This window comes from Oncorhynchus masou, chromosome 33 (genome assembly GCF_036934945.1).
Source record: "Oncorhynchus masou masou isolate Uvic2021 chromosome 33, UVic_Omas_1.1, whole genome shotgun sequence".
Taxonomy (NCBI): domain Eukaryota; kingdom Metazoa; phylum Chordata; class Actinopteri; order Salmoniformes; family Salmonidae; genus Oncorhynchus; species Oncorhynchus masou.
The window spans coordinates 13,502,861-13,526,684 of NC_088244.1; the positions used below are offsets into that span (position 1 = coordinate 13,502,861).

Genomic DNA, 23,824 nt, shown 5'->3' on the forward strand with positions numbered 1-23,824 from the left:
TCATAGCGCTTGATGGTTTTTGCGACTGCACTTGAAGAAACTTTCAAAGTTCTTGAAGTTTTCCGGATTGACTGACCTTCATGTCTAAGGATGGACTGTCGTTTCTCTTTGCTTATTTGAGCTGTTCTTGCCATAATATGGACATTGTCTTTTACCTAGTAGGGCTATCTTCTGTATTTCAACCCTACCTTATCACAACACAACAGATTGGCTCAAATGCATTAAGAAGTTAAGAAATTCCGCAAATGAACTTTTAGCAAGGCACACCTGTTAATTTAAATGCATTCCAGTTTGTGCAAAGCTGTCATCAAGGCAAAGGGTGGCACTTTGAAGAATCTGAAATATAAAATATAATTTGATTTTTTTAACACTTTTTTGTTTACTACATGATTAAAAATGTGTTATTTCATAGTTGATGTCTCCACTATTACTCTACAATGTAGAACATAGTAACAATAAAGAAAAACCCTGGAATGAGTAGGTGTGTCCAAACTCTTGACTCATACTGTATATGTGTATTTAAGTAGTAAAAGTTAAGTATTTGATCCCATATTCATACCATGCAATGAATACATCAAACCTGTGAGTCTACACATTTGTTGGGTGCATTTGCTGTTTGTTTTGGTTGTGTTTCAGATTATTTTGTGCCCAATATAAATGAATGGTAAATAATGTATTCTGTTATTTAGAAGTCACTTTTATTGTAAATAAGATTAGAGTATGTTTCTACACACTTCTACATTCATGTGGATGCTACCATGAGTACAGATCATCCTGAATGAATCATGAATAATGACAAGTGAGAAATTTACAGACGCACAAATATCATACCCCCCAAGACATGCTAACCTCTCACCATTACAATGACAGGGGTTGGCATATATGGTATTATGATATATGTGCTGTGTTGAAGATTGTGGACTCAAGAGAACTTGAATCATCAGGGTACATTGATACTTCATTTCCAACACCATAATGCTATCAATATTGCATCATTTAAGATTAGTAACCATTATTTATTAAGGATTGTGACCAATGTGACCCATGTTGGTTACATCTTGGTAGTGCAGGCCATGTCCTAGTAGAGAAGGAGATAATGTCAGAACGTAAGATAAGAATCAATTAATTGATATAATCATAAGAATGCAGCTGATTTTGGAGCACAGTTCCACCAGCAGCCAAATGTCCTTGAGGGCTTGGTCTACTCACCAGTGCACACTCATAGATGGGAACGTCTGGGGCCCCTTGCAGCCGGAGGCTGTGTAGCACGGCGTCGTGGACCGTAGTGAACAGACGGCTCTTAGGGATGGACTCAGAGAAGAAGCTTGCTCTGGATAACTGCTCCACCACACAGACTGGAGGAAAGACAAACCAGGTTAGACAACACATACAAAGACCACACACGCTAGACCAGAGAGACCAGCATGAATTAGCACAGACACTCACCTTGGCATCCAGCTAAATAGATATCAATGTCAATCTCTCTATAGTCTCGGAATATCTGCAATAAAGAGAGAAAATAGTGAGAGATGGAAAGAGAGTGAGTGAAAGGTCAAATAAGAAGGCCGTGTTTTTCTACGAGACTGTTTGTGTGGCACCAGTTTGGATTCATCTGGTTTTTCTCTTCATCCCTCTCTCTCTCCACCACTCTCTCTCTCCCCCTCTCTCTCTCTCTCTCCCACTCTCCCCCCCTCTCTCTCTCTCTCTCCCACTCTCCCCCCCTCTCTCTCTCCCCCCTCTCTCTCTCTCTCCCACTCCCCCCCTCTCTCTCTCTCCCACTCTCCCCCTCTCTCTCCACCACTCTCCCCCTCTCTCTCCACCACTCTCCCCCTCGCTCTCTCCACCACTCTCTCTCACTCCCCACCACTCTCTCTCTCCACCACTCTCCCCCTCTCTCTCTCCACCACTCTCCCCCTCTCTCTCTCCATCACTCTCTTTTTCACTCTCTACATCTCTATAAGTGCCTCTTCCCCGACATACAAAACAATCTAATTTAGACCTGCCTACTCACAGAACACAAGACCTTTGTTTGATTCAAGCACAAGGCCACTCAGGAGTATGACAGCGAACAATGTTACATAAGGAGACTGGATACAAAGAAACTACAAATACATTTCTGAAATCATTAACCTCTCCTCTCTCTCCCTTTCTCTTTCACTGTCTTCTCCATCCCATCTGTGATCAACCCTCCCTCTCTGTCTTTCCTCCTATCTCCCTTTCATCTGTCCCCATCCTTCAAAAACACACACACTCCTCCCACACACACAAACATACGTTATTCAGCATCATCACAGTGACGGTGTCTACAAAGCTGGCTGTGGAGAGATCCAGGATGATGGTATGTGTGTCGGAGCTCCTCCCTCTCTTCTCTTCTCCTACGGTACTAGACGTCTGGGTTATGGCATCATCGCCATGACTACCAGTCTCAGAGCCCAGGTCCAACCCGGTCCATTGCTGCTCGTAGGCCCAATTCACCTTAGATTGACAGAGAGACCGTATGTTACTCTGCTCTGGAGTGAATTGAGGTTTTGCTTGAATCTAGAGTGTTTCCTGTAGAATTAGAGTACATTATGCTACAGACCTGCCCATTAGTGGGTCTGTCAGTCAGGGCGATGTCTGTCCTGTTTCCCTTCAGGTCAGGGGAGCCCTTCTCTACATCCACCTTGTCCTCTGGATGGACTGTACCATTGGGTAGGTGTCCATTTACACCATTCTGGGAAGGGAAGGGGAGAGACATCCATTGAAATAATGTCACTTGATAATAGTATAAAACCATTTTTGTGTACAGTGTGTGTGTGTGTGTGACGTACAGTATGTATATGTGTCTGTGTCTGTGTGTGTGTGTGTGTGTGTGTGAGTGTGTGTGTGTGTGTGTGTGTGTGTGTGTGCGTGTGTGTGTGTGTGTGTATAGGACTGTATGTATATGTGATGTGTGTGTGTGTGTGTATAGGACTGTATGTATATGTGATGTGTGTGTGTGTATAGGACTGTATGTATATGTGATGTGTGTGTGTGTAGGACTGTATGTATATGTGATATGTGTGTAGAACCTGTTTTTTTGCCTCCTTTTTAGCTTTCTTTTCTTCTTTCTTGTCTTTCCTCTTTTGTTTAGCATCTATTTCCTTCTTTCTCGTCAGCAGCTTCCCAACGTCAATACCGCTCTGTGTGAGGAAATGAATAACGCTCTGTGTGAGGAAATGAATACCGCTCTGTGTGAGGAAATGAATAACGCTCTGTGTGAGGAAATGAATACCGCTCTGTGTGAGGAAATGAATAAATGAATACCGCTCTGTGTGAGGAAATGAATACCGCTCTGTGTGAGGAAATGAATACCGCTCTGTGTGAGGAAATGAATAACGCTCTGTGTGAGGAAATGAATACCGCTCTGTGTGAGGAAATGAATACCGCTCTGTGTGAGGAAATGAATAAATGAATACCGCTCTGTGTGAGGAAATGAATACCGCTCTGTGTGAGGAAATGAATACCGCTCTGTGTGAGGAAATGAATACCGCTCTGTGTGAGGAAATGAATACCGCTCTGTGTGAGGAAATGAATACCGCTCTGTGTGAGGAAATGAATACCGCTCTGTGTGAGGAAATGAAAGAGAGCGGTTGAGAGAGAGTAAATAAAAAAGGGCAGATTGAGACAAACACACACACACACAAACACACACACAAACACACAAACACACAAACACACGCACACACAAACACACAAATACACAAACACACAAATACACACACACACAAATACACAAACACACACACACAAACACACAAATACACAAACACACACACACACACAAATACACAAATACACAAACACACACACAAACACACACACACACACACACAAATACACACACACAAACACACACACACACACAAATACACACACACAAACACACACACACACAAACACACAAACACACACACTACCTTCTTCTGCAGTGCGTCCAGGTATAACTCAGCGTTGGTATAGTACACTGTGGTGGAGGAACGGAAGATAGTGATACCTGGGATCTCTTTTGCCTGTGGGACAAACCAACAAACAAACGGGGGGGGTGTCCAATAGACAGTCATCTAAAAGCTGCTATAAACTCCATTGTTCACTACCCCCCCCCCCAGTATGTATTGAGGTCCTCCGTCTCACCTCTTCGTATGTGTCTGTGTCCAGGTAGAGCTCAGTCCCAGGAACCTGCCCCAGAATAGAGTACCGTGGCCTGGGAGAGAAAGAGAACGGGGATGTTATGCACTTTGAGAGGAAAGTGGGACACAGTACAGTTTAGAAAGTAGACCTCTCTCCCTTCTACATCAAACAAACACAGACTCACAGCTGTGTTCTGAAGATGACAGTGAGCAGAGAGAAGGCGATGGATGCAGCCAGGCCCAGGTCCAGGTTCAGCAGGATAGTGCACACCAGCGTTACCAACCACACCAGCTAGGGGGCGACAGAGACACATGTAATCAATAGGGGGAATACACAGCAATCAGGAGCCTCATTTATAAACGGTGCTTGTGCACAAAATATGCCCCAACACATTTATAAAAACTGAACTTGACGTGAGAATGTGCTTATCCTCACGCTATCTTCAGACCACGAGTACGCACACTTTCTACTGGTTGAAGTATTGCATTGCAAGAAGGCAAAAGTACCCTTGTGGCCTTGTGCCAATGGGGGATATACACCGAGTGTACAAAACATTAGAAACCATATAATATTGAGTTGTACCCCCCACACAGATATTTAGTGTTACATTTACGGTAAAAGGTTATAAATGAGGCCCCAGGGGTTCTATGTTCAGTCATATACGTCCAGTTAGGATACAGGTCATAGATATGAAGTTTATGTGTTGCTCTCACCAGGTCCACTGTGTTGCTCTTCCAGAGTGCAGGAATGTCTAGGTACTGCTTAAACATGCCTTTCAGGTTTACAAACACTATGCAGGACAGGACAGCCTAGGACACACACACACACACACACACACCAGATCAGATCAGTGGTGTTGTGTGTTTGGGGGGGGGGGGGGTTGAGAGATAAATACCTTGGGTAGCTCCCCAAACAGTGTCCCCAGTTGCAGAACGGTGATCAGCACAATCACTGAAGAAACCACCCCGGCAACCTGACACAATACACAAACACACATCAGTCAGTGTGTATGTCTGGCCTGCAGAAATATTAGCAGGTGGACTTACAGTGCATTCGGAAAGTATTCAGACCCCTTGACCTTTTCCATGTTTCGTTACAGCCTTATTCTAAAATTGATTCAATTTCCCCCCCCCCCCCATCAATCCACACACAAACCCCATAATGACAAAGCAAAAACGTTATTTTCTTTAGATTTTTGCAAATTTATAAAAAACAAAACAAAATATCACATTTACGTAAGTATTCAGACCCTTTACTCAATACGTTGTTGAAGCACCTTTGGCAGTGATTCCAGCCTTGATTCTTCTTGGGTTTGACGCTACAAGCTTGGCACACCTGTATTTTCTCTCATTCTTCTCTACAGATCATCTCAAACTCTGTCAGGTTGGTTGGGGAGCATCGCTGCACAGCTATTTTCAGGTCTCTCCAGTGATGTTTGATCGGGTTCAAGTCCGGACTCAAGCTGGGCCACTCAAGGACATTGACTTGTTCCGAAGCCACTCCTGCGTTGTCTTGGATGTGTGCATCGGGTCGTTGTCCTGTTGGTGGGTGAACCTCCAGTCTGAGGTCCCGAGCGCTCTGGATCAGGTTTCCATCAAGGATCTCTCTGTGCTTTGCTCTGTTCATCTTTCTCTCGAAGAACATCCCCACAGCATGATGCTGCCACCACCATGCTTCACCGTAGGGATGGTGCCAGGTTTCCTCCAGACGTGACGCTTGGTATTCAGGCTAAAGAGTTCAATCTTGGTTTAATCAGAGCAGAGAATCTTATTTCTCATAGTCAGAGTCCTTTAGTTGCCTTTTGGCAAACTCCAAGGAGGCTCTCATGTAGCTTTTCCTGAGGAGTGGCTTCCATCTGTTTTTGTCTCTAACATGCACTGTCAACTGTGTGACCTTATATAGACAAGTGTGTGCCTTTCCAAATCATGTCCAATCATTTGAATTTACCACAGGTGAACTCCAAGTTGTAGAAACATCTCAAGGATGATCAATGGAAACAGGATGCACCTGAGCTCAATTTCGAGTAAATAAAGTATTTCAGTTTTTTACATTTATTTATGCATTTGCAAATTGACGAGGAAAACATTTAATTTCATCAATTGAAGAATAAGGCTGTAACGTAACAAAATGTAGAAAAAGTCAATTGGTCTGAATACTTTCCGAATGCACCGTACGTGTGTGTGTTACCTGTGTCCTGCCCCCAGTACTCTCCTGGATGAGGCTACGGGACATAGAAGAGGTGACAGAGTAGCATTGGAAGAATCCTCCCACTGTGTTACTGAGACCCAGAGCCACCAACTCCTAGAGAGAGAGAGAGAGAGAGAGAGAGAGAGAGAGAGAGAGAGAGAGAGAGAGAGAGAGAGAGAGAGAGAGAGAGAGAGAGAGAGAGAGAGAGAGAGAGAGAGAGAGAGAGAGAGAGAGAGAGAGAGAGAGAGAGAGAGAGAGAGAGAGAGAGAGAGAGAGAGAGAGAGAGAGAGAGAGTCTCTGAGAGAGAGAGAGAGAGAGAGAGAGAGAGAGAGAGAGAGAGAGAGAGAGAGAGAGAGAGAGAGGTATGCAGAGGCCAGAGAATGCACTAATGACCATCATTTGACCACCACATGTAAATAAGTCCTAGCGCATGTTCAGACTATACTGAGTCCCAGCTGCTCCACAGCCCCCTGTTGTATTGTTAACTGCAACTGGTGTAGTTCTCATCCATACAGATGTGGGATCTTAATTTGATCGCTCTTTTGTTGATAAAAATGTTCCTAACAAACAGGAAATGCAAACTTGTAGTGTATTCAAGGTTTAAAAAGCTTCTAAAGTTTTAATTATAATCATTATAATCTGCATAATAATTCACATTTCCTGTTGCTGCAGGATTATTTTCCTACTGTAGCAAACTGGCTTAAACTAAGATCCTACATCTGTGCTTGACTGAGCAGAGCGTGTCGGCTATTAAACATTCAGGACCAGAGAGTTGTCTCTCTCCTTCAGAGCAGAACAACCTCAAGCATACCCCTGCCTACCTGCATAACTGTGTGCGTGTGTGTGTCCCACCTGGTTGCTGTCCACCTTGTAGCCATGTTTCAGGCCGAAGGTTTTGCCCAAGGAGATGTTTATGGCATAACCCACTATGGCCACAGCAAACGCATCACCAACCACTGTACCCCACAGACTGACGTCAGGTAGACTGGGAGACTTCAGCCTAGGGATGAAGAGGAAGAGGAGGGAAAGGTCAAATAGAGAGGAGGAGGGACAGAGGGAGAAGGAGGACAGATGGAGAGGGGGAGAGGGAGGAGAGAGGAGGGGGAGAGGAGAGGTGAGAGGGGGAGATGGAAGAGAGAGAAGAGGGGGAGAGGGAGGAGAGAGAGGAGAGGGAGAGAGGAGGGAGAGGAAGGAGGGAGGAGAGGGGGAAAGAGGATAGAGGAGAAGGAGGAGAGAGGACAGGGGAGAGGGAGAACAGGGGAGAGAGAGTAGAGGGAGGAGAGAGAAGAGGGGGAAAGAGGAGAGAGGAGAGGAAGAGAGGGAGGAGAGGTGGGACAAAGGGGAGAGGGAGGAGAGAGTTGAGGGGAAGTGCCCCTGTCCAGACCCCTTCCTCCATTACTGCCCCTGTCCAGACCCCTTCCTCCATTACTGCCCCTGTCCAGACCCCTTCCTCCATTACTGCCCCTGTCCAGACCCCTTCCTCCATTACTTCCCCTGTCCAGACCCCTTCCTCCATTACTGCCCCTGTCCAGACCCCTTCCTCCATTACTGCCCCTGTCCAGACCCCTTCCTCCATTACTGCCCCTGTCCAGACCCCTTCCTCCATTACTGCCCCTGTCCAGACCCCTTCCTCCATTACTGCCCCTGCTCCATTACTGCCCCTGTCCAGACCCCTTCCTCCATTACTGCCCCTGTCCAGACCCCTTCCTCCATTACTGCCCCTGTCCAGACCCCTTCATCCATTACTGCCCCTGTCCAGACCCCTTCCTCCATTACTGCCCCTGTCCAGACCCCTTCCTCCATTACTGCCCCTGTCCAGACCCCTTCATCCATTACTGCCCCTGTCCAGACCCCTTCCTCCATTACTGCCCCTGTCCAGACCCCTTCCTCCATTACTGCCCCTGCTCAGACCCCTTCCTCCATTACTGCCCCTGTCCAGACCCCTTCATCCATTACTGCCCCTGTCCAGACCCCTTCCTCCATTACTGCCCCTGTCCAGACCCCTTCCTCCATTACTGCCCCTGTCCAGACCCCTTCCTCCATTACTGCCCCTGTCCAGACCCCTTCCTCCAATATCCCCAACAAATCCCCTTGATTCCTGCCGCTGATGGTCCTCTAGGTCCTTCAACAGTGGTAACAGGTGTCGTGACAAATGTACACACACTCAATGACCCATATACAATGAATAATATTCTACAGTTAATCATTAGGATGCCCCGGAACACATATTAGAGGTCATACAGTGCAGGGGCCTGGTCTTTCAAACACTGGCTGTGTAAACAGCGACGAGGCTGCTGTCTGTTGAGGCAGGATGGTAGAAAACTACCTTCATTAGTCAGCATCCAAAGATTATGTAGAGATGATTTCATTCCATAACAATGCACAGGTATTGTGATAATGACTCAAATGAACCTAATTGATAGATGGTAAACCAAGTGATGATGTACTTGTAGGCTACTGGAGGTAAAGCATCGTTATAAAGAAAAGGTTTTTACATTTGAAAGAATGAAATGATCAATTTAAAGTAAACCATTGACAACTTGATCAAGTTCAATACCGATAAGATGCCTACAACAGCTGACCTGGATCAATAGAATTATCAGCTGCTTGGCTTTGGTCTTTGGCAGTCCAGCAATCTGAAGACCAAATCAGCTAGTACGCATTATCCTAAATGTCCCCAAAAGGCTAGGGCTGGCTCTGATTACATGTGTGGGTATGGATGTGGGTGGGTACACAGCCCCATGAGCCTTTGCGGTCCCACATGATGAGTTCAGCCCCCACCCTATCAAAGTTGTCCATCCCTGCTCTAGGATGACTCCTTCTCAATGAGCTAAAGAACCTTCAGAAAGTATTCATACCCCTGGACTTATTCCACATTTTGTTGTGTTACAGCCTGAACTCATCATTTATTTAATATATATATAAATATTTTTAAAAAATTATCGCCTATCTACACACAATACCCCATAATGACAAAGTGAAAAAATGTTTTTAGAGATTTTTGCCCAAAAAATAATAGTAAAATACAGAAATATCAAATTTATGCTGAACAAAAATATCAACACAACATGCAATCATTTCAAAGATTTGACTGAGTTACAGTTCATATCAGGAAATAAGTCTATTTAAAATATTATCCAAGGCCCTAATCTTTGGATTTCACATGACTGGGCAGTGGTGCTGCTCAGGGTAAGCCTTGGAGGGCAGTCAGGCTCAACCACTGGGGAGCCAGGCCCAACCACTGGGGAGCCAGGCCCAGCCACTGTGGAGCCAGGCCCAGCCACTGGGGAGCCAGGCCCAGCCACTGGGGAGCCAGGCCCAGCCACTGGGGAGCCAGGCCCAGCCACTGTGGAGCCAGGCCCAGCCACTGCGGAGCCAGACCCAACCACTGGGGAGCCAGGCCCAGCCACTGGGGATCCAGGCCCAGCCACTGGGGATCCAGGCCCAACCACTGGGGAGCCAGGCCCAACCACTGGGGATCCAGGCCCAACCACTGGGGAGCCAGGCCCAGCCACTGTGGAGCCAGGCCCAGCCACTGCGGAGCCAGACCCAACCACTGGGGAGCCAGGCCCAGCCACTGGGGATCCAGGCCCAGCCACAGGGGAGCCAGGCCCAGCCACTGGGGATCCAGGCCCAGCCACTGGGGAGCCAGGCCCAGCCACAGGGGAGCCAGGCCCAGCCACTGGGGAGCCAGGCCCAGCCAATTGGGAGCCAGGCCCAACCACTGGGGATCCAGGCCAAGACAATCAGAGTTTTTCCCCACAAAAGGGCTTTATTACAGACAGAAATACTCCTCAGCATGGGGATATTTCAGCTCATGGCACCAACACTTTACATGTTGTTGCGTTTACATTTTTGTTAAGTGTACTTAAGTATTCACATGCCTGAGTCAATACTGTGTAGAAGCACCTTTGGTATTGATTACAGCTGTGTGTAACATTTGCCCATTATTCTTTAAAAATTCTTCAAGCTCTGTCAAATTGGTTGTTGATCATTGCTCGACAACAATTTTCAGGTCTTGCCATAGATTTTAAAGTAGATTTAAGTCAAAACTGAAACTCGGCCACATTCACTGTCTTCTTGTTATGCAACTCCAGTGTAGATTTGGCCTTGTGTTTTAGGTTATTGTCCTGCTGAAAGGTGAATTCATCTCCCAGTGTCTGGTGGAAAGCAGACTGAACCAGGTTTTCCTCTTGGATTTTGCCTGTGCATATTTCCATTCCATTTATTTTTTATGCTGAAATACCCATAACATGATGTAACTTAATATGTGACTTGTTAAGCACATTTTTACTCCTGAACTTATTTAGGCTTGCCATAACTAAGGGGTTGAACACTTATTGGCTCAAGACATTTCAGCTTTTTGAAATTTTACTAATTTGAAAACTATTTGAAAAACATGATTCCACTTTGACATTACGGGGTATTGTGTGTAGGCCACATACAAAGAAATCTAAATTGAATCCATTTGATATCACCCTCTGATACTTTCTGTCCCTGCCCCTCCTTATGTTGTTCTGAGTGTAACCTTGACCAGGAGAGCACTACTGACACACACACACACACACGCACGCACGCACACACACACACACACACACACACACACACACACACACACACACACACACACATAAACACTCACCCTCTGGGGATCTCTCCAACCACGGCCACGTCGTATTGGCTGTTCAGGTTGCCGTAGTAGGAGATGAGTGTTGCTGCTACGATCTGTAACACACACACACACACACACACACACACACACACACACACACACACACACACACACACACACACACACACACACACACACACACACACACACACACACACACACACACACACACACACACACATATATATAGGTTGCCATGCTCACAACAACAAAGCATCTGCTGTTGTTTGCACGTGTAGGAACTTGTATGCATGCATGTGGGTAATTGTGAGTAAATCATTATCGCAGACCCTGTGTGGGTTTGGAATTCAAGTACAGGAAACACAGGCCAATCATTGAACAGAGCTCATCACTTGAGAACATTTTATTGGATCAATGAGAAACCAAGCACTACCATGAACTGGAGGAAAACACACTGACTGGGTAGAATATTAACCCTTTGAGATGTACCAAGGGCTTCCAACTGATTCTAATTGATGATATCACAACAACAATCTGGATCATTAAACTGAGAATAAGACAGACTTCCTCTCAAAATGTTTAACAGGATGAGAAGACACTGTGTTCTGTTACGCTCCTTATACATATCAGCCATGATGACAGGATGCCCTCTAGTGGCTTTCATTATAACACACGTGTTCAAGGGACCAAACGAGAGATAGAGAAAGAGGAGGAAAAGACTTGACAGGAGGAAGGAAAAGACTTGACAGGAGGAAGGAAAAGACTTGACAGGAGGAAGGAAAAGACTTGACAGGAGGAAGGAAAAGACTTGACAGGAGGAAGGAAAAGACTTGACAGGAGGAAGGAAAAGACTTGACAGGAGGAAGGAAAAGACTTGACAGGAGGAAGGAAAAGACTTGACAGGAGGAAGGAAAAGACTTGACAGGAGGAAGGAAAAGACTTGACAGGAGGATAGAAAAGACTTGACAGGAGGAAGGAAAAGACTTGACAGGAGGATAGAAGAGACTTGACAGGAGGATAGAAGAGACTTGACAGGAGGAAGGAAAAGACTTGACAGGAGGAAGGAAAAGACTTGACAGGAGGATAGAAGAGACTTGACAGGAGGATAGAAAAGACTTGACAGGAGGATAGAAAAGACTTGACAGGAGGATAGAAGAGACTTGACAGGAGGAAGGAAAAGACTTGACAGGAGGATAGAAGAGACTTGACAGGAGGAAGGAAAAGACTTGACAGGAGGATAGAAGAGACTTGACAGGAGGAAGGAAAAGACTTGACAGGAGGAAGGAAAAGACTTGACAGGAGGAAGGAAAAGACTTGACAGGAGGAAGGAAAAGACTTGACAGGAGGAAGGAAAAGACTTGACAGGAGGAAGGAAAAGACTTGACAGGAGGAAGGAAAAGACTTGACAGGAGGAAGGAAAAGACTTGACAGGAGGAAGGAAAAGACTTGACAGGAGGATAGAAAAGACTTGACAGGAGGAAGGAAAAGACTTGTATGTAATGTTGTCTCTGACGCAGCCTTCTACTTGTAATGATCTAATAAACTCAATCAATCAATCAATGAATCAGTCAATCAATCAATGATTGTGTGACTAATGACACAGAGAGCAGTTAGGTATGGAGGACTTACCACTATGAGTTCTATGGGAATAGGCAGGGGTAGTTTCTTCTCATAACAGGAGTTGAGTTCTTTGACCACTATGAGGACCACCAAGGCCACTAGACTCACCACCAGGGCTCCAATGTTAGTCTCTGGCAGATGTCTACATATGTCTATTAGGATCTAGAGAGAGAGAGAGAGAGAGAGAGAGAGATGGACAGTCAGACTGTTATTGCCTGCATCCACTAGGTGGAAAACTTGTACAACTTTGTCACATCTGTCTGTGTCGGTGTGTGGGTGTGTCTGTGTGCTTGAGTGTGGATGTGTTGTGTGTACTCACATAGACCTGAGACAGTGGTCCGGAGAAGCGTGCAGGGTGGATACCAAAGATGTATTTGAGTTGTGAGATGACCACGTGTGTAGCTGCTCCTGTTGTGTAGCCACGTACCAGGGGCTCCGAAAGGTACGTCACCACGAAACCAAACCGCACCATGCCCAACAGGACCTGAAAGAGCCCACTCAGTACAGTGGTGCTGGCTGCTATCTGAACTCTGTAGGCGTCGCGGGCTGTCACATCCAGAACTGCTGTCCCATTGGTTCCATTCAGGAATGTGAAGCCACTGTCTGGGGCCAGCCTCTCTGTCACACTGCCGATCATGATGCTGATCACAGCAAACGTTCCTGAGGAAAACCACCCCCTTAGTGAAACTCATTATTCCTCTGACCGATGATATTAAAACATTCACTCTCTAAAGTCTTTCTCCCTCTCTCTCTTTCTCCTCCTTTCTCCTCTCTCTGTCTCCTCCTCTCTCTGTCTCCTCCTCTCTCTTTCCCTCTTTCTCTTTCTCCTCCTCTCTCTTTCCCTCTTTCTCTTTCTCCTCCTCTGTCTCCTCCTCTCTCCTCCTCTTTCTTTCAATCTCTCCCTGTCTCCACCTCTCTCTTTCCCTCTCTCTCTTTCTCCTCCTCTCTCCTCCTCTCTTTAACCCTCTCTCGCTTTCTACTCTCACTTTCTCCTCTCTTTCTCCTCTCTCTGTCCCCTCCTCTCTCTTTCTCCTCCTCTCTCTTTCCCTCTCTCTCTCGGTCTCCTCCTCCCCTGTCTCCTCCTCTCTCTCTTTCTCTCTCTCTCTTTCCCTATCTCTTTGTCTCCTCCTCTCTCTATCCCTCTCTCTCTTTCCCCTCCTCTCCCTGTCTCCTCCTCTCTCTGTCCCTCTCTCTCTTTCTCCTCCTCTCTCTTTCCTTCTCTCTCTGATTCCTCCTCCCTCTTTCTCATCCTCTCTTTCTCGTCTCTCATCCTCTGTCTCCTCCTCTCTCTTTCCCTCTCTCTCTTTGCCTCTCTCTCTTTCCCCATCTCTCTGTCTCCTCCTCTCTCTTTCCCTCTCTCTCTTTCTCCTCAGTTTTCTCATCCTCTCTCTTTCCCCTCCTCTCTCTGTCTCCTCCTCTCTCTATCCCTCTCTCTCTTTCTCCTCCTCTCTGTCTCCTCCCTCTTTCCCCTCCTCTCCCGGTCTCCTCCTCTCTCTGTACCTCTCACTCTTTCTCCCCCTCTCTCTTTCTCCCCCTCTCTCTTTCCCTCTTTCTCTTTCTCCTCCTCTCTCTGTCTCCTCCTTTCTCCTCCTCTCTCTTTCCCTCTCTCTCTTTCTCCTCCTCTCTCCTCCTCTCTTTTTCCCTCTCTCGCTTTCTACTCTCACTTTCTCCTCGCTTTCTCCTCTCTCTGTCCCATCCTCTCTCTTTCTCCTCCTCTCTCTTTCCCTCTCTCTCTTTCTCTCTCTGTCTCCTCCTCTCTCTTTCTCCTCCTCTCTCTTTCCCTATCTCTCTTTCCCCTCCTCTATCTGTCTCCTCCTCTCTCTTTCCCTATCTCTCTTTCCCCTCCTCTATCTGTCTCCTCCTCTCTCTTTCCCTATCTCTCTTTCCCCTCCTCTCTCCACTCTGTCTTACCTATGGAGATGTGTCTGGAGGTGCCAAAGATGCAGTAGACCAGTACAGGGTAGAAGGAGGTGTAGAGACCAAACACTGGAGGCACAGAAGCCAGGAGAGCATAGGCCATACCTAGGCAAATGTTACAGGAAGGTCTTCATAGTCTTCACAAAATAGATAGTTATCATATATTCTCAAATAGGTCATAGGCCCAAAGAGATTAAACAATAACTTGACATCAATTTATGTAAATCAGGCTTTTCCATACCTCAAACATTGGAATCAATCAATCAACTATATTGATGTGTCCTTTTCCATTAGCAGGAGATTTGGGAGATTTCCATGTGAGTTACACATATTGCTGATTTCAAGGTATGATCGGGTCATGTGAACCGGCCTTGTTTTTGGACCCTGTGATCTGGCCCTGTGACTGGACCATGTGACCAGGCCTTGTGACTGGACCACGTGACTGGACCATGTGATCAGGCCCTGTGATCGGGCCCTGTGATCGGGCCCTGTGATCGGGCCCTGTGATCGGACCCTGTGATTGGGCCCTGTGTGTGTGTGTGTTTGGTTAGACAGTAGATGTAGCACAGACCCTGAGGCAGGTGCATGATGCCAACGCTGATGCCAGAGATGAGGTCTCCCAGGCCGTTGTCTCTCACTGAGTAACGTGGCAACCATGACAGGACAGGCAAAGTGCTCAGCACACAGCGCTTCAGCTTGGGCATGGAGCACCTGACACCAGGGCGGAGTGCATCATGGAGAGTTGGAGAAAAGAGGAATACAGTTTTGTTATCCATTTGTGACAACTGAAATGTGTCTGCTGAGTTTAACAGTTGGTGGAAAGGGCATGGGTATGCAACTCTTCTCCTGAAGCGCCACAGTGTGTGCAGGGTCTTGTTCTAGCCCAGCTCCAACACATATGATTTAACTAACCAGGAGACTTAAAGCTAGGCTGGAACAAAAACCTGCACACACTGTGTCCCTCCAGGACCGGGGTTTACAGAGAAACCATGACAACTATCTGTACGGTTCTGTTTATCCGCCCAGTGAAAACAAGAGGTGTAATCTGTGTGTTCATCTGGATTATGTAGCTGAAGTGTTCTTGGCTTTGTCTTGTGTTTTTAATGAGTTAATTTTTTCTGACTTGATATATTAATATTTGGTGGCAGTGCAGTGTCATACTCTGTGATAGGTTAATATTTGGTGGAAATGCAGTGTGATACTCTCTGATAGGTTAATATTTGGTGGCAGTGTAGTGTCATACTCTGTGATAGTGTTCCGCACTGTCACCAAATATTAACCTATCACAGAGTATGACACTGCACTGTCACCAAATATTAACCTATCACAGAGTATGACACTGCACTGTCACCAAATATTAACCTATGTTTCAGTTTCAAGAGGCCATCAGGGCTCAGGTCCAGAGGAACATTAACTTTTCTCTTCAAGCCTCAATAGGTCACATGGCCTGGACCAGTCTGGATACAGTGCCTTGCAAAAGTATTCACCCCCTTGGCATTTTGTTTCATTACAACCTGTAATTGAAATGGATTTTTATTTGGATTTCATCTAATGGACATACACAAAATACTCCAAATTGGTGAAGTGGAAAAAAATAACTTGTTTCAAAAAATAAATAAAAATAAAAAAGGGAAAAGTGGTGTGTGCGTATGTACTCACCCCCTCTGCTATGAAGCCCCTAAATAAGATCTGGTGCAACCAATTATCTTCAGAAGTCACATTATTACTTAAATAAAGTCCACCTGCAATCTACGTGTCACATGATCTGTCACATGATCTCAGTATATATACACATGTTCTGAAAGGCCCCAGAGTCTGCAACACCACCAAGCAAGTAGCACCACCAAGCAAGCGGCACTATGAAGACCAAGGAGCTGTCCAAACAGGTTGTGGAGAAGTACAAATCAGGGTTTGGTAATGAAAAAATATCAGAAACTTTGAACATCCCACGGAGCACAATTAAATCCATTATTAAAAAACAGAAAGAATATGGCACCACAACAAACCCACCAAAACTCACAGACAGGGAAAGAGGGCATTAACCAGCGAGGCAACAATGAGACCAAAGATAATGCTGAAGGAGTGGAAAAGCTCCACAGTGGAGATTGGAGTATCTGTCCATAGGACGACATTAAGCCGTACACTCCACAGAGCTGGGCTTTACTGAAGAGTGGACAGAAAAAAAGCCATTGCTTAATACCTATCTATGCTAGGTGAGACGGTAGTGTCCCACCTGACCAACATCCAGAGAAAGTGCAGGGCTCCAAATTCAAACTACAGAATTGTAAATATTTAACATTCTTGAAAATACACATGCAATATGTCAAAATAAAGCTTAACTTCTTGTTAATCCAGCCGCTGTGTCAGATTTCAAAATGGCTTTACGGCGAATGCAAACCATGCAATTATATGAGGACAGCACCACACCACACAAATGCATAACAATCATTTTCAACCTGGCAGGTGGTGACGAAAGTTAAAAAAAACAATATAATTCATGCCTTACCTTTGAGGATCTTCTTCTGTTGGCACTCCAATATGTCCCAGAAACATCACAAATGGTCCTTTTGTTCGATAAACTCCTTTTTATATCCCCAAAATGTCCATTTATTTGGCGAGTTTGATTCAGAAAAACACCGGTTCCAACTCGCCCAACATGACTACAAATGATCTAATAAGTTACCTGTAAACTTTGTCCAAACATTTCAAACAACTTTCCTAATCCATCCTTAGGTATCCTAAAAGGTAAATAATCAATACAATTTAAGACGGAATATACTGTGTTCAATAGCAGATAAAATCAAAGTGGAGTGAGCTACAGGTTGCGCGCCCCAAACAAAAGAGTCCACTTGGCTTAACTCTCATTCTGAATAGCCGTACTTCTTCATTTCTCAAAGGAAAAATATCAACCAATTTCTAAAGACTGTTGACATCTAGTGGAAGCCATAGAAACTGCAACCAGGTGCCTCATAAATCTAGTTTACCATAGAAAACCAATTGAAAACACAGTGAACTCAAAAAGATTTTCCTGGATGGTTTGTCCTCTGGGTTTTGCAAGTTATGTTATACTCAGACATAATTTTAACAGTTTTAGAAACTTTAGATTGTTTTCGATCCAAATCTACAAATTATATGCATATCCTAGCTTCTGGGTCTGAGTAGCAGGTGGTTCACTGTGGGCATGCTTTTCATCCGGGTGTCAAAATACCGCCCCCTATCCCAAAGAAATTTTAAGAAAAAAATAAGCAAACACATTTGGTGTTCACCAAAAGGCATGTGGGGATTCCCCAAACATATGGAAGAAGGTACTCTGGTCAGATGAGACTAAAATTGTGTTTTTTGGCCATCAAGGAAAATGCTATGTCTGGCGCAAACCCAATACCTCTCATCACCCCCACAGTGAAGCATAGTGGTGGCAGCATCAGGCTGTGTTTCTTCAGCAGGGACTGGGAAACTGGTCAGAATGGAAGGAATTCTTAATTTATCCATTATTTTTTACCAGGGAAGTTGACTGAGAACACGTTCTCAATTGCAGCAATGACCTGAAGAATAGTTACAGTGGAGAGGAGGGGGGATTAATGAGCCAATTGTAAACTGGGGATTATTAGGTGACCGTGATGGTTTGAAGGCCAGATTGGGAATTTAGCCAGGACACCAGGGTTAACACCCCTACGATAAGTGCCATGGGATCTTTAATGACCTCAGAGAGTCAGGACACCTGCTTAACGTCCCATCCGAAAGACAGCACGCTACACAGGGCAGTGTCCCCAATCACTGTCCTGGGGCATTGGGATATTTCTTTAGACCAGAGGAAAGAGTGCCTCCTACTGGCCCTCCCATCCAGGAACTGACCAGGACCATCCCTGCTTAGCTTCAGAAGCAAGCCAGCAGTGGTGTGCAGGGTAGTATGCTGCTGGCAATGATGGTTGGCGCTAAATACAGGGAATTTCTTGAGGGAAACCTCTTTCAGTCTTTCAGAGATTTGAGACTGGGACAGAGGTTCTCCTTCCAGCAAGACAATGACCTTAAGCATACTGCAAAAGCAAGGGGAAACATTTAAATGTCTTGGAATGGCCTTGTCAAAGCCCAGACCTCAATCTGTGGTATGTGGTATGAGAATCTGTGGTATGACTTAAAGATTGCTGTACACCAGCGGAACCCATCCAACTTGAAGGAGCTGGAGCAGTTTGCCTTGAAGAATGGGCAGAAACCCCAGTGGCTTGATTTTTTATTTTTTTATTTCACCTTTATTTAACCAGGTAGGCTAGTTGAGAACAAGTTCTCATTTGCAACTGCGACCTGGCCAAGATAAAGCTTAGCAGTGTGAACAGACAACACAGAGTTACACATGGAGTAAACCATTAACAAGTCAATAACACAGTACAAAAAAGGCTAGTCTATATACATTGTGTGCAAAAGGCATGAGGAGGTAGGCGAATAATTACAATTTTGCAGATTAGCACTTGAGTGATAAATGATCAGATGGTCATGTACAGGTAGAGATACTGGTGTGCAAAAGAGCAGAAAAGTAAATAAATAAAAACAGTGTGGGGATGAGGTCGGTGAAAATGGGTGGGTTATTTACCAATAGACTATGTACAGCTGCAGCGATCGGTTAGCTGCTCAGATAGCACATGTTTGAAGTTGGTGAGGGAGATAAAAGTCTCCAACTTCAGGGATTTTTGCAATTCGTTCCAGTCACAGGCAGCAGAGTACTGGAACGAAAGGCGGCCAAATGAGGTGTTGGCTTTAGGGATGATCAGTGAGATACACCTGCTGGAGCGCGTGCTACGGATGGGTGTTGCCATCGTGACCAGTGAACTGAGATAAGGCGGAGCTTTACCTAGCATGGATTTGTAGATGACCTGGAGCCAGTGGGTCTGGCGACGAATATGTAGCGAGGGCCAGCCGACTAGAGCATACAAGTCGCAGTGGTGGGTGGTATAAGGTGCTTTAGTGACAAAACAAATGGCACTGTGATAAACTGCATCCAGTTTGCTGAGTAGAGTGTTGGAGGCAATTTTGTAGATGACGTCGCCGAAGTCGAGGATCGGTAGGATAGTCAGTTTTACTAGGGTAAGTTTGGCGGCGTGAGTGAAGGAGGCTTTGTTGCGGAATAGAAAGCCGACTCTTGATTTGATTTTCGATTGGAGATGTTGGATATGAGTCTGGAAGGAGAGTTTACAGTCTAGCCAGACACCTAGGTACTTATAGGTGTCCACATATTCAAGGTCGGAACCATCCAGGGTGGTGATGCTCGTCGGGCATGCGGGTGCAGGCAACGATCGGTTGAAAAGCATGCATTTGGTTTTACTAGCGTTTAAGAGCAGTTGGAGGCCACGGAAGGAGTGTTGTATGGCATTGAAGCTCGTTTGGAGGTTAGATAGCACAGTGTCCAAGGACGGGCCGGAAGTATATAGAATGGTGTCGTCTGCGTAGAGGTGGATCAGGGAATCGCCCGCAGCAAGAGCAACATCATTGATATTTACAGAGAACAGAGTCGGCCCGAGAATTGAACCCTGTGGCACCCCCATAGAGACTGCCAGAGGACCGGACAGCATGCCCTCCGATTTGACACACTGAACTCTGTCTGCAAAGTAATTGGTGAACCAGGCAAGGCAGTCATCCGAAAAACCGAGGCTACTGAGTCTGCCGATAAGAATATGGTGATTGACAGAGTCGAAAGCCTTGGCAAGGTCGATGAAGACGGCTGCACAGTACTGTCTTTTATCGATGGCGGTTATGATATCGTTTAGTACCTTGAGTGTGGCTGAAGTGCACCCGTGACCGGCTCGGAAACCAGATTGCACAGCGGAGAAGGTACGGTTGGATTCGAGATGGTCAGTGACCTGTTTATTGACTTGGCTTTCGAAGACCTTAGATAGGCAGGGCAGGATGGATATAGGTCTGTAACAGTTTGGGTCCAGTGTGTCTCCCCCTTTGAAGAGGGGGATGACTGCGGCAGCTTTCAATCCTTGGGGATCTCAGACGATATGAGAGAGAGGTTGAACAGGCTGGTAATAGGGGTTGCGACAATGGCGGCGGATAGTTTCAGAAATGTGCCAAGCTTACAGAGACATACCCCAAGAGTCTTGCAGCTGTCATTGCTGCAAAGGGGGGGGGGGGTGAATAGTTATGCACGCTCTACTTTTCTGCTTTCTGTCTTATTTCTTGATGGTTTCACAATAACAAATATTTTGCATCTTCAAAGTGGAAGGCATGTTGTTTAAAATAAAACGATACAACCCCCCAAAAATCTATTTAATTCCAGGTTTTAAGGCAACAAAATAGGATAAATGCCAAGGGGGCTGAATACTTTCGCAAGCCACTGTAAGTCACACGGTCTGGACCAAACTGTCTGTCTGAATAAGTCACACGGCCTGGACCAAACTGTCTGCCTTTCATAACCCAGATCAAAAAGACTACAGTTTACTATAGAATACTATAGTACTTAATATATAATGATATAGTATTCTGTTACTATAGAATTATATAGTATTTTGTAGTAAACCTGTATACTGTAGAATTCTATACTGCACACTGTCGTATCCCTAGATCGTGTAGTGCGAACTATATAATTGTGTAGTATACTGTGGATTACTACTGTATACTACACACTGTAGTATCCCTTGATCATGTAGTGCTTACTATATAATTTTGTAATATACTGTAGAATACTGTACTACACACTGTAGTATCCCTTAACCATGTAGTGCTTACTATAAAATGTTGTAGTCTTATATGTCAAAGATAATAGAACAAAAAACACTAGTAAATACTACAGTAATACCTGCAATAACACTACTGTAATACACTGTACTACAGTCAAGTCCACAAAACCATATAGTGAACACTACATTAACATCTGTAAAAACACTACAGTGAATACTACAGTAAAGTCTGCAAAAACAGTACAGTGAATACTATAGTATACTAGTTTATCCTCAAAAACACTACAGTGAATACTATAGTATACTACAGTCTGCGAAAATACTACAGCACATTACAGCAAAAAACACTACAGTAAATACTATTGTATACTTCCGCAAAAGCACTACAGTGAAAACTATAGTATATAAATATAGTAATACTACAGTATTTACACCATAGTATACTGTAGTATTTTTCATATGGACAGCCGTCCTGTCTTATCTTTCTGCACCTTTATCTGTTCTCTTCTTTCTCTCTCTGTGCCTCTCATTATCCTTCTCTCTTCTCTCTCTTCCCTCTATCTGTTTTCTCTCTAATATTCTCCCTCTCTGTCCGCTGCAGACTGTCCCTCTCTGTCCGCTGCAGACTGTCCCTCTCTGTCTGCTACAGACTGTCCCTCTCGTTCATTCTGCTTCTATCTTACCTCTCCCTGCGTCAGTGGGATTGCATAATGAAAGATCATCCATTGCAACCATATAAAGGAGCACATCACACATTCAAACACACAACACACACACACATGCTCATCTACGTGCCTTACTCAACTGTCCTCAAATAACCTGGGCAGTAAATTGTAAACTGAAATCAACACAGACACATCCAAAATAGCTTTTGTCAATGCATGTTATTCATCTGCAGAATTAGTCAGCAAATAGTGAAACTGATGCATGTTCCTGCTCCCCACGTGCACTATCATCCCTCCCCCCCCCCCTCCCATCCCTCCTGCTCTCTCTCCTTCTCTTTTGCCATATCTTACCTGAGGGAATCTTTCACCCTCTCCTTCAGGGGAGGTGTGGTGGAGTGTGTCCGTCTTCGGGCCACCTGGTCAAGGCAAAGCTCGTCCAAAACATCCCTCTCCACGTAAAACTTCCCAGCTCTCTGTTCTTCAACACCCATGGTTGTCTGCCTGTCTGTCTTCCAACACTGAGTGTCTTTGTGTTGATTGCTTTGAGTCTCTCTGTCTTTTCTTTATTTCTGTCTGTCTGTCTGTCTGTCTGTCTGTCTGTCTGCCTGCCTGTCCTAGTCTGAAACACTGTGCAGGTCTCTCCAAAACATTACTTAGAAAAAAACACGGTTGGTCCAAAAAGTTTAAAATCTATTAGTCATAAAATAGAAAAACCTCTTGGTCCAAAACAACAGTTGTCTGCCAATTACCAACAACTGTCCAACACCCTGATAAGAGTTACAAAAGCATGAAATAAGAAGTCCCACGCTCCTGGCTGTGCCTCAGTTTGTATCCAGTTTAGCAGAGTGTGGGAGTGACAGTCCTCTCCTGCCCTTATGAGGGAACACTTCACACCCCCACCCAAGCCAGTAGTGTGTGTGGTCTAACTTTAATATCTGCCGGGTTCCAGAAGTCCTCACAGGGAGAGTAAAAGAAGGACAATTCTAACAAGTGGTGACATTTTGTAGATAAAGGCTATTTTAGGCTTAGGGTCAGGTTTAGGGTTAGAATTAGGTTTGGGTTAGAATTAGGGTTAGGAGTTACATTTAGGGTTAGGGTTACAATTAGGTTTGGGTTAGAATAAGGGTTAGGAGTTAGGGTTAGGTTTAGTTTTAGTGTTAGGGGTTTGGAGTTAAGGTAAGGGTTAAGGGTTAGGGTTAGGGTTAAGGGTTGGGGGAAAAAGGACTTTGAATGGGAGTGAATGTCTTGGTCCCCACTTGGATTGTAAAACCAATGTGTGTGTATATTTCTCTCTCTCTGTGTGTGTGTGTGTGTGTGTGTGTGTGTGTGTGTGTGTGTGTGTGTGTGTGTGTGTGTGTGTGTGTGTGTGTGTGTGTGTGTGTGTGTGTGTGTGTGTGTGTGTGTGTGTGTGTGTGTGTGTGTGTGTGTGTGTGTGTGTGTGGTCGGCAATGAAAGTACGGTGAAAGTGTTTACTCAGGCCAGTCACCCAGCTGTACTTTTTCCCTAGGTCATTCATCCTGGGCTGAGTTGACATCTCTACCTCCTCATGCACACATAAACACACACACGTTTTTCAATTGTTTTCCTGAGTGTTGTGTCCTGTTTTCACGTGCCATCCTTCAGAGTTCTTTGTAGTTCAAAATAGTTTTTCTAAATAGTTTTTAACTGTATGAATTGTTTTACCCATCAATCAATAAATCAATCAGTAAAGTCTCTTCCCTCACACCCACAAAACACACTTGTAATCTGATTTAGTAGGAACAGTATTTGCACTGTATTTGCAGCAGCTACTCTTCCTGGGGTCCACAAAAAACATCAAGCATGACAAGTAACAAAACACTGATACACTGATAGACAACGACAGTCACACTCATTTTAAATACAAAATATACAAACAATTTGACAACAAAACATTATACAAACAATACAACAACAAAAATGATGTGTGTGTGAGGGTGTGTCCCCTCACAGTACCTCGCTTG

The 23,824-nt window shown here is 45.0% G+C and overlaps 1 protein-coding gene across 2 annotated transcripts; it reads right to left on the reverse strand.

Annotated features, from left to right (window-relative positions):
• Positions 1–684: 684 nt before the first annotated feature.
• slc26a6l2 (solute carrier family 26 member 6, like 2) lies at positions 685–22,697 on the reverse strand. Of its 2 annotated transcripts, none has more exons than XM_064956470.1 (19): positions 22,194–22,697; positions 15,078–15,217; positions 14,501–14,611; positions 12,909–13,249; positions 12,599–12,751; positions 10,979–11,061; positions 7,189–7,336; positions 6,337–6,450; positions 5,045–5,122; positions 4,863–4,958; positions 4,334–4,440; positions 4,153–4,222; positions 3,939–4,031; positions 3,063–3,161; positions 2,582–2,713; positions 2,275–2,475; positions 1,447–1,501; positions 1,210–1,355; positions 685–1,078 (listed from the first exon to the last, which is right to left on the reverse strand). In XM_064956470.1, exons 1-19 carry the CDS (start codon positions 22,331–22,333, stop codon positions 1,052–1,054), a joined length of 2,334 nt encoding a protein of 777 aa, XP_064812542.1. In that variant the 5' UTR covers positions 22,334–22,697; the 3' UTR covers positions 685–1,051. The 2 variants fall into 2 exon arrangements, with proteins under 2 accessions (XP_064812542.1, XP_064812541.1); XM_064956469.1 differs by having other exon boundaries at positions 3,051–3,161.
• Between the last annotated feature and the right edge of the window lie 1,127 nt (positions 22,698–23,824).